Source organism: Acartia tonsa, chromosome 4 (assembly GCF_053477335.1).
Source record: "Acartia tonsa isolate MP-2025a chromosome 4, ASM5347733v1, whole genome shotgun sequence".
Classification (NCBI taxonomy): domain Eukaryota; kingdom Metazoa; phylum Arthropoda; class Copepoda; order Calanoida; family Acartiidae; genus Acartia; species Acartia tonsa.
Genome location: NC_137263.1, coordinates 34308291 through 34319995, shown reverse-complemented (window position 1 = coordinate 34319995; position 11705 = coordinate 34308291). Strand labels below are relative to the sequence as shown.

Genomic DNA, 11705 nt, shown 5'->3' with positions numbered 1-11705 from the left:
AAAACAACTAAATATATCTCATTTTAACTGCAAAAATCATTGTACCACATTACTGACAGACCAACGGACAAAAGAATGATAGAATAATTCCTCATTAATCATGGGAATATTCATAAAAAAATGTATCTTACATAGCAGCCGAGTTTGTTGAAAAAAATAAACACCAAAATCCCATGCTAATTTAAAATTTGCATCTTACATTGTCATGCCTATTATTCACAATAAAAAGGAATGATGCATCGAAGAAAAACTATTTCTTTACCATATATAGATATGACAGTGAAAAATTTTCTAACGCCTTTTATAGCCCCCTCAAGCTGTTGTAACATTTGTCCACTTTTATCAGCTTCAAACCCCCTGCAGGAAACTCTAATTCTATCGGGGCTTTAGAAACACGTGGTGCATAATCCTTATATAGGCCTCTAGGGGAGTAGCCGCTAGTGATAGAAAATGAAGAGTTATATTTCAATCATATTTATTGAATCAACTATAATAGTATGTATTTTTTCATGATTTTCATAACAACAAAAATATAATTAGTTAGGTAATATGGGATTCACAAAATAAAACTTTATGAATAATCGAATAAATGCACAATAATATTTCATAATTATTACATAATGATTATAATTTATTTTGGAAATTGTAAACCAAAGAAAAAAACAATGTTTTTCTTGTAAATCCCTCGACTAAAAAAAACACATGAGAAGTTCTCATGTATATAATGCTTCAAATTTTTTCAATTTTCCACCGTAAATTAACTTTTCTTGAAGGGCTGTCAAATATTAAATTTAAAGGGTGACTTGACAGGGGTGGGGGTAAAGGAGCGGTTGATTTTTGGCACAGGAAACGTAAACATACATGGAAGAAAATACTCAAAAATTGCGCGCTTTTTTGGCGCCTCTAATTGTGTGAAAGACTATTTTATTACAAACATTGTTTAACATTTAAAATCAAAACATTTGAAAACCTTATAAATTTATGTAGAAAAAAAGCTGATATTCATTTCGCGAAAAATTAAGTTAAGTCTTAGAGCTTAAATAAAATCCTTTTTAGCTGCTGTTTGAAGTTAGCCCCAAGCTATTTTTTAAACTGAAATTTCTAAATTGAATTTATAGTTTTCTTGGGTTTATATAATTATATTGGAATCTAATTTTTGGAATTCTTAATTTTACATAAAGGTTTATTACACATTTTTACATAAAAATTATTATTTTGACTAGGAAAAATTATTTAATTTTACATAGATTTTCTTACATAGTTGATGATTTTGGTAGAAATTTTACTTATGATTTTTTTACAAATATTTGCTCAGTTTTTAAGTTGTTTTTCAAACTCTTTTGAATCATAATGATAAATGCTAATGAAAGATAATGATTTTCTATTTTAGATCAAAACCCAAAATTATTATTAATTTGATAATTATAACAGCTTAAATCACATATAAAAATTATAGGCAATAAAGTTTTTCTAAAAAATCAAATTAATTAGATTGAAACGTGTTACATTTGTCTCCAAACGGAAAAGTTTCTTTTTTTTAACAAACCTTATATAATAATAAGCTCTAATAATGATTACATAAACATACATATTACATATATCACATTAATAACCATTTTTTGCACATATAATTAGAGTCAATAATAACTACAGCTCTGTATGATTTTTTATGTCTTTATTTTCATTATTTAGCAGCTGCTAAAAAATCACTTTATGTCCAGTTTATTTTATAATGTTTGGGAAAGCACAAAATGCTTCAATGTTTTTTTTATGAGAATATTTGATGAATTAAGTTTACTTACGACTGAATAGGCGACATGTTATAATTTGAAGTGGCATAGCTATGCGGGTGTCCGTAACTGTGCGGCCAAAACTCAGACTTGACAGAAATGCTGGCAAGATTCTGGAAGGCCGCCGCCGTTCTGTAAAACTCTGGATGCGCCGGCATTGCCGACGAGGCCGGCGAGTAGGCGTCGATATTGCGGGTGCACGCGGAGTTGGCGTTGTTGTAATCGTACGCCAACTTGCCGGCGTTGGTGAAGGGGGATATGGAGGAGGTCGGGCTGGTGTACCTAGACATATCCATCATTCCATTGGGGGAGACATGTCCATCCATCTCCCTGAAACAAAAGAAAATTTATAATTTTTGAAAGCAAAATTGGTAAAATAACAATAAAAAACAAACACCTTATTTTACATTTGTTAAATATTTACAATACCAAGAACACTTCTAAAAACATCAATATATTTACACTACACTCTAGATCTTGAAAATAATTTTTTTGTGCTATGTGATCTACTGTGTGTTTATGTGATACTAGTAAAAAGCCACTCCCCCAAACAAGAACGTGTAAAAAATGTGCCCCGTCATAAAAAAAAACAGCACCCAAAATACTTATTTTTTACCAGGGGAATCATCGAATTCATCCATCCTATAAAAATACAAATTGTACGGTTAGGATGGTTTTATGACCTTCAACTAGAATTAGATATAAAAAATATATTTAAGTCAAATTCAATAGTCTTTTTCAATCAACAATAAATAATATTTTTGTCTGCTGCTTAAGATGTCAATAACTATTAAACTGATTGAGGTGTCCTTTTTATGGGAGGTTACAAGACGGTTTTAGGCTACTTTAATTTTAGATTTAATCCTTGGGATGGTTTTAGGAATTCCCCCCTCTATTTTTTACCCCTTTGAATACAGAGCTCCCTAGATGCTAGGGGAGCATCAGCTAGTAGGATATCTATAGACTTTTTTTAAAAATCTTATCTGAAAGTTTATGCAAAGTTAGTAAGCTTGTCACTATAATATTTCCAACAAATTAATAGCACAAAAGAATGTTTTAAATATCAACACAAATGACACGGTTAGCTGCGCATGGGTCAGCCCAACAAACAGGTACATAAAGGGGAAGAACAAGGGATAGGGGTGAGGATAGATTGGGAGTAAGAGAAAAAGGAGAGTTTAGCCAAGAAATGCTAACAATGCAGCTAATAATGATAATTAATGTTGAGTTTAATGGATGCTTTCAAAGACAATTAATGATTTAATGTATTGTGCAATTATAGGATATTTACTAATTTAACTTCTAGTTATAAAAAGTAAAACCTGCACTATAAAAAGGACAAGTATATTAATAAGTAGCGCAGCAGCTTTAGAAACAGTATACCGTTGCGCAGAGGAACAGACAGACATACCACAAGAATATAGTAACTGCGCTTTTTAAATTTAATTAGTTTAATAATATTTCTGAGTATTTGGACAGGTCTAAAAAAAGTATGAGAGTCATTTTTGTAAGTTTATGAAAAATTGAGCGTTAAACACCTCATTCACAACATCATTTGTTTCTCAAATGGCCACAAAAACTCGGGGGACAAAAAGGCTTTAAAGAGAGTTACAAGTCCATTTAAACTGCGACAATGATGTTTTTACGAGCAGCGTGGCAATTTTAAGGCATTAAAATAATTTGTATGATTAAGGAACTAGCGGCTGCGCCATCTCCGCGAGTAAGGGGATAGAAAAATAGCCTAAAACTATGTTACGATGTTGTAATAACAAAACAAAAAACATTTTATCTATTAAAAATAAATTTTCAACTAATAACAAAACTAACATTTGTTAAAAAGAATATTTTGAATAGGGATAGAAAAATCAATGATTATTTGTAATTTGTCAAATTTATTTAAAAGGAAGAATTGTTATAATTAGACTTTAGTACTTTTTGCTTAAGAGTAAACAAAGTCGAAAAGTTCATTTTTTTAATAGTATAAAATTTTTATTCCATTGTACAATGATCAACTTAAAGGTCCAAAAATACTTTATTTACCCCACTGTGAATTGAGGTATTTTTTGTTGTGAACAGGTGTGTATGCTTCATTAGTCCCACATACAGTGGGGCATTTCAATATACTACAGTATACTACATTAGTCCACATGCAGTGCAGTGGGGCATTTTTATATACTACAGTATACTTAGGTGTCTTCAGATGTGTATACTTTCATACAATGGGGCCTTTCATTATGCTACAGTATACTTAGATGTCTACTTCATTAGTCCCACATACAGTATACCTTTTACTCTATCGTGTACAGTAGCAACGCTCCTAGAGGCCTCTTGGGGGCACTTAAGGGAGGGGGGAAGTCGAACCTTTCTATTTTTTTAAAGATGCTTCTTTGTAAAGGAGAACCATATTGGTTAAGCTGTATAAAACTATCCTTTATTTCCATCAAGGCATTTTTTCAAAAGAAATTTTTTTCGAATAATTAAGTCAAAGCATACTCGAAATCCTCACTTGAATACGTGGACAAATTTACAATAGTATATCAGCTCAACAAATTTCAAAAAAATTTAAATTTCTAAGATTCAGTGACTGTCAATTGTGCTTAGTTTTCTTTTATCAACCTTAAGGAAAAAAGCTAATAATTTTTGTAATGTTGTTTGTTTTAGAAACCTATGTTAGTTATAAATATTTTTCCAGTTTGGCTTCGAAACCGATTAATATCCGCTGGTTTACATCCGGTTCTTAGACACACTGAAAAATCAAATAAGCATCGTATTACAGACAATTTTCCACAAGTATTAAATTAAAAATCATAAATTAACACCAGTTTTGTTAGGCCGGTTCGTTATCCCCTTGGGGCTTGCAAAACTAGTTCAAATTAATAGAAATTTTCATTTTAATATCCGCGGAAAGCTGTTTATAATACTATGCGATAAATAACTGTTATATAATTTCAATTATTATAAATAAAATTAATGCAACTTTTTAAAAATTAATCTTCAATGGAGAGTTTGCTTTCTATAGTATTAATATGGAAAAGCTTGAAACTTAAGAAATATGAATCATTACTATTTTGCTGAGTATAATAAAATATAAAAACAGGTCAATTAATATTTTCCAGTTTTTGTAGAATTTTAGTCATTACTTTTACATATACTATACCTTGGCTGTGCGCCTAGCACTTAGGGGATTTTTATTCGAAGAATGAGGAAAGTGAGAATAATAACTATAAACAATTCCAAGATTATTTCTAAGATTAAAATAGTTTAAAACAATTCCGAGACCAATCTAAAGCCTCCCCAAAATTTAGAACTGATTTAATTCAATTTGAAAGATTTTAAAGGACAAAAAAACTTTCTACTGAGATTTTAAAAGATAGCCCCTTTCAATAAAGATTTACCAATGAGGACTATTTTTAGCAAAACTTTAAGATAAATGACACGAAATTTTTATAACTGTCTTTTTTAGTTTCTTTAAAGTTCATTATATTAACATTCCGAATGTTGGGTCCAAAAGCTGCAATTATACACTATTTATAAAAAGTTATGATTTATATCAAATTAAATCTTTTAAAATGTATATATGCTATACTATTTTTTTCTACGAGATTTAATTATTTATCTAAATATAATTAATCTAATCAAATGCATATTATGTCGGAATAAAATATTGAAGCCCACTGTTTTGCTTAATTGAACGCACACTCAAAATGTGTCCTTCCTTCCATTCTCCTTTGGGATATATTTGTCAATTTTAACAAGTCAACGGAGTAATAGAAAAGGGATTGGAGGGTCATTTCATGAAAGAGGAAAAGTAATGGGAGAGACAGAGAGAAAAATAGAGAGTAGAGACAGAGAGAAAAAGAGAAATACGAGTGAAGTTCTGATATTTCAGCCTCCCCACTCTCAATTTTTATTTTAGGAGTAGGTATCGAAAACCTTAGCAAAACCCTCCCAGAGATAGTTTTAGGCTATTTAATAAAATAGATAAAAGCAAAGCTAAGTACTCTTGAATACTAAAATGAGAAAATATAATTTGATTCGCCTACTCGTGTCCTTAATTATTTTATAAAGTTGCCAGGGGGAGTTTTATTTCATTTCTAGATGAAACTGAATATATCATACTGATATCAGAGGACAATTATGCCCAAAAGTAGTGCAGCATATTATGCTGGTTTAAAAACAATCTCCAATTCTTTGATCTAGAAATGTGGGTACTCTTTATCAAATCACGATTGGTTGGTACAAAATTTTTTCAAACTTTTCTATCGATGATTTAAATCTACAGAAGGGGTAATTTTGTTTATCATTTTCGCATTTATAAGTTTTTTGTTAAGAATAATTTTGACAGTTTCCAAATTATTGTAGCTACTTTATAACTAGTGTACGTCCAAATATCAGTAACCTAACAAAAACTCCACTTACCCTCTCATGCCGGGTGTCCTATCCCTCTGGCGGCGGTTCTTAAACCAGTTTGAGACTTGGGTCAGGGTTAAACCGGTTTTCTTTGCCAGCTGCCTCTTTTCTTCAGGGTTTGGATACCTAAAAGTTTATAAATTTAGTTAGTTCTATAGATATACCTATTTTAAGTTAGGTCTGAACATCGAATGAAAATATCGACAAATTCCATTATGAGTAAGTTAAGCAATGTTAATGAAAAATCGCAAGATTAGAACCGATTATCAGACTGAAAAATCAGATATAGCATCGTATTTCACGCAATTTTCCAAGAATATTAAAATATTGGATCATGTTTCTATTAGGTAAAGCGCTTACCATATATTACTTGTAGGTTAAGCAGACTCATACATGTTACTATTAGGTTAAGCAATACGTTGTGACAAATAAATATTACTGTTTTTATTAAATTAAATGAATATGATCCGGTAATGTTCGACATATTTCCGACATGACGTTGAAGTTTAATGACTTATATTCACGTCAACAATTAGCTCTAAAGCTAATAATGGCTTTAAAAAAAAAAAACTTACCGACATGCCGTTTTAGCTAAATTAGTAATATTTAAGTCGACATTATCATAACCTCTAACATCTAGAGATAATATTAAATGTGTAGGATGTACAATATAACGCTATCCTAATAATACCATTAAATAAACAGAAACTTACTTGCTTCTCTTGTACATCTCTTTCAAACAGTTCCGTGACTTCTCCTTGAAGCAATACACAGTCTCCTCTCCGTCCCAGATAGTCTTTGGTAACGGGAACTTCCGCCGTAACCGGTATTTGTCAACAGCACCTAAATTAATAACGGAAAAAATTAAGACATATTACTAAATCTGGGAAAAATATATTCCTTGGTTCCTCAATATTTCTTTCAATAAAAAAATCATAATCTAACAAAATAATGCTACACCTCTTTCTTCCCCAGTAAATAGAAAAGTATTTTGTTATCCAATTTAAATTTCTCGAAAAAGAAAGAAAAAATATCAACTGAATTAATAAAAATCCCCCAAAATAAATTTTTTTTGACACGGACAAATTATGAATATTATTTAACCACCAGGAACTTCTTTTTTCAGGCTCTTTTTTATACATTTTTAATATTTTTTTTTATATAACGATACAAAGATATGTGGATTTTGTGTGCCATTTAATTAATACAAAATGGCTTTTAATCTCTAAAATCTGACTTTTCACCAAGCCTAATTTTAGTTTAGTGTGAGTGAATGATTGTTATTTAAAAAAAAAAAACATTAGAAATATAATCTACATGCAAGACATTCAACCCCCTATAGGGGGATAAACATACACAACTCTATTGTAATATTTAAGAGGGGGACCCCACCCTTGACTAACAAAAATCCACCCTAATTTTTTAAATCTGTAGTAAAACAAATAAATTTCTGTGAAACAAATATTATTTTATTTGTTCAAATGAACCAGGTAAAAATTAATATTTTAAACAAACAAACATTATTAAATAAATATATAAACTAAAAATTCATGAAATTGAAATAGTTTTTAAAACTCATTATTAAAAACTACATTATTACTATCTTAGATAAAATTGCACATGTTAAGACGTCTCAAATTCTAAAAAAGGTTGTTATATTTCATTTAAAAGCACCTCTAGCTTAGGCAGCCGCCATACTAAAAGCAGTTGACTGCAACTTCTGTCCTAATGGTTTAGGGTTGCGACTTGAATGAATAATAGCGGCTGCGTCCCTAGTATCTAGCGGATCTGTATTCAGATATATAGAATTTGCAGAAAAATAGCCTAAAACCATCCCAAGAATAAAATCTAAAATACAGCCTAAAACTATACTAGGAACTAAGTGAATCTTTCCTAAAAAAATATGCAATTACTTCAGTAGTCATTGAGATCTTATGCTTCAGACAAAAAAACCTGCTACTTTATTTAATAGGATAAAAATGAGAACTAAAAAAGCTCCTAAATCAAATTTTATGGCAATCATTTCGAGGTCGCAATTTTCTTGATAATGTGCAAAATTTAAGCCAAAACAATTTTTATCAGTCAAGGTAACAAATAGAATTATCTTGTTTGAAAAACAGAACTGCGATTTTATAACCTGCTTCAGTGCTTATGTTATGTCTGTACAATGTACATCCATTTGTTCGTATCTTAGATATAATTCTGTATTGTACTTATCTTTTAGTGATTTTTAAAAACAAATCAAAAAAAGACTAAAGAAGCAATATAGAAAAAAATGTATTTTTAGAAGTATGTGGTTTTAAATTTTTCTCTTAAAAAGTCTTTCATTTTTATAGGAAATGTAATTAGTTTATTACTGCTCTGCTACTTATGGAAAAACAAAATTTTGTTTAAAAAATATTAAATCACTTACATAAAGGTCTGCCTCTCATGTTCTCAGCCTCCGTGTAGTGGGCCTTCCACCACATGTCCTGCAGCTGGCTGTGGTACTTGGGGTCGAAACTGTTATTCTCCATGATGGAGTACAGCAGCTTGTAGTTGTCCTTGTGAAATGCTAGATGAGCCCTGGCGCGCAATACCGCGTCAATTTTTGAGTTTTCGCACCATTGCGCCAAAAAATGTTCTGAAAACAAAATAATCTTTAAACTTTTACAGAAAAATAACTTTTTATAATTTAACAAAGGACATATCGCATTCTACCTAAACCTTTCCGAAAACTTTTCTTTACTTTTTTGTTTATCACGGTCGTAAACGACAATACAGAAAACATAATTAAAACCTATTTAGTATTTACATTAAATTAAAAAAAATATATTTTGTGCATAAATAATCTGTACAGTAACTGAAAAAAGTCCTTGAAAAAAATGCTGAGAAATATTGAAATTGAAGCTGAAAGATTCCAATTTTTTTCCCACTCCCACACATACCAAATAAACATTTAAAAATCCATTTGAAAAAAGGGTTAAAATAAGTTTTACCTAATTTATCAAACTCATTGTTGTTTGTGAGGTTATCACAAATGCAGGCCTTCTGTTCATCTGACCACGGGTAGGCTGACCCGCCACCGGCCGCTGCCGATTGTTCCAACAAAATATTTGTGTCTGAGGACAAGACCATATCTACAGAGTGTTCTTTGGTATGGTGGGAGGCCGACAACGGCGGTGTCGGCGCCGGATGGTATGGCCCTTCTAGTGGTCCGCTGTGGCCGCTGCCGACATTTTGTAGGTTGAAAAAGCTGGCGTACGGTGAAGAGGATGAGGACGGGTGTGGTGGGATGTCATGGGACGAGACAGACGTCGGGGAAGACATGTGGTGTAGATTGGCAAGAGACGGCGGTGGAGAGTCTGCGGCAGAGCCGTGAGATGACGGCGAGGGTGTGAATGATGTTGGATAGCCGCCACCGCTCATCATATGCTCTGTATGGGAATAAGTCGGGGTTGGAGGCGGCTCCGACTTGTATTCAACTAGGGAATGGTCGAAACTTGAGGTTGGTTGGTGGTCACTACTACTCCCGCCGATTCCTGGATGTTGTGGCGTGCTTTCTGCAACAGGATGAAATTCTGTCGGAGTGCCGCTGCCACCGGCGGAATGATGATATTCTGAACAGTGATTGTTTAGGATTGAGGCGGTGGACGTCAGTGTCGAGTGCATATCATAGCTGGTTGATGAGTAGGCGGATGGATTGTTAACACTGCACGCAGACGAATTTGGCAGCCGTAACGGATCCGTTTCAACGGAATACATTTTCGTCAATAACAAATTCACTGTTAAATAATTGTCTTTTAATAGATATGTAATTACAGATTTATCATGTAAATGATTCTAACTTCATTTCTTATACATAAAATAGTTAAGAGAAAGAGATTACAAAGAAAAAATTGAGAGAATTCACAAGATATCAAATTTAAATTTTTGTCATATGATAATCTCTGAATTTTAGGTGTAACGTGTATAATGTATATAATATAGACTGCAATATTATCTATCTCCACTGGCCAGGGTATCCATTTACATTACAATTATTCTAGTCTTGGTTTACAGAACAGGCAGTTGAGTCTAGCTAGCATGCTAGCTTAGCTGCAGGCAGGCACCCTGGATATCAGTTGGTTGGATGGATGGATGGACAGGTGAATAGTTAGAAACCTGATCTCTCCCTGGCTGTGCGCGAAGTAAACTGATCCGTTTTCCAGTTAACATTCATAAACTCACAATTAGAGAAAGAGAAATAGAGAGACAGGGCTATAGGAGGGGGAGGGATAGAAAAGGAAGGGTTTGAAATTCAATAGACTGCTCTTTTATTCCCTTATAACACGTTTCCCCTACTCCCACCCTCTTTCCATTTTCTGCTTTAAACTTCCCCGTGATTAGAGAGCCACACAGCGCCCAACCTAATAGGCGCTTAGCGCAACTCTGTCGAAAATCCGCGAAACTTTTCTATCTGATCTCTGATTGGTGCAATTTCATAACTCCGCCTTGTTATTGCGCTCTGATTGGTCCATTTTTGTTAGCTCTCTTAATTCTGTCTTCTTATTTGATAAGCGATTTCCAAGCATTCAGGAGAAATAAAGAAAAGGGGGAAAATATAAAGAGAAAGAGCAACCACTTTTTTTTAAATAAAAGAAAGAGAGAAAAATGTATTCATGATATTGTTCTATAGAATTCATTATAAAATCTAAAATGGCATTTTATAATTATTCTTTGTAACTTTGTAATATACAAAACTTGTGAAAAGTGTATTTTCTAAAGCAAGGCTTTTCTACACTTTTCAATTTCTAAAAGCCTTGGTATTATAGCCAAATTACTAACCTTTAATAGTTATTTTGCATCGTAATATAGACAACTTTCTGTGGATTTCAAAATGAAAAAATATATGATTTTCTGAAAATATCAGAATCCTGTTATATAAAGTAGCAAGCTTTTTTTGTCTGTAGCGAAGGATCTCGCTAACCGCTGAACCGTTGAGGTTCTCCTTTAGAGTTAGGTTTTATATAAGTTCTGAGATGGTTTTAGGCTATTTTATTTTTATAAATAAGTCTGTGTATGGTTTTAGGCTATTTCTGCCTTTCCATATGAACCTAGTATTACTGTCTAACTTTTTATCTTTGTGACGTAACAAAAATCGAAGGATGAGAGGGGAGGTGGGAAAGGAAACCCCTAAAAAAGAGATGGATTTTTGTTACGTCACGATTAGATAAAAAGTTAGACACTATTACTAGGTTCTTCCATATCTCTTCAAATATAGAGCCGCTAGTAGATAATAAATATCTAAAAAGTTTATCAAATGCCTCTTTACAAATTTATATTTGAAGAAAAAATAACGTTAACGTCTACTAACACTTTGAACAGTGGGTATTTGAAATAATCATTAATGGATATAAATTTATAGGCGAGCTAAATTTATTAAACGGTAAGGTTTTTGAAGTGTAAATGTAAGAATTCTCAATTCTAAATCTTGAAGAGTAACTTCGTTACTAAAACTATGCATGTCTTTATCTTAGTTTTGAT

General features: G+C 32.1%; 1 protein-coding gene across 1 annotated transcript; it reads right to left on the bottom strand.

Annotated features, from left to right (window-relative positions):
- Nucleotides 1–458: 458 nt before the first annotated feature.
- LOC145316914 (uncharacterized) lies at nucleotides 459–10426 on the bottom strand. The gene is made up of 5 exons (XM_080157733.1): nucleotides 9179–10426; nucleotides 8614–8823; nucleotides 6914–7043; nucleotides 6210–6326; nucleotides 459–2120 (listed from the first exon to the last, which is right to left on the bottom strand). The coding sequence occupies exons 1-5, from the start codon at nucleotides 9942–9944 to the stop codon at nucleotides 1799–1801; spliced, it is 1545 nt and encodes a 514-aa protein (XP_080013859.1). The 5' UTR covers nucleotides 9945–10426; the 3' UTR covers nucleotides 459–1798.
- Nucleotides 10427–11705: the final 1279 nt, after the last annotated feature.

Excerpts from the sequence above, each read along its gene's own strand:
- LOC145316914 (XM_080157733.1), bottom strand. The coding sequence starts at position 9,944 with ATGTATTCCGTTGAAACGGATCCGTTACGGCTGCCAAATTCGTCTGCG. Across the intron at positions 8,824-9,178 it reads CAATGAGTTTGATAAATTAG|AACATTTTTTGGCGCAATGG; the intron begins GTAAAACTTATT and ends TTTTGTTTTCAG. Across the intron at positions 6,327-6,913 it reads GAGATGTACAAGAGAAGCAA|GTATCCAAACCCTGAAGAAA; the intron begins GTAAGTTTCTGT and ends ATAAACTTTTAG.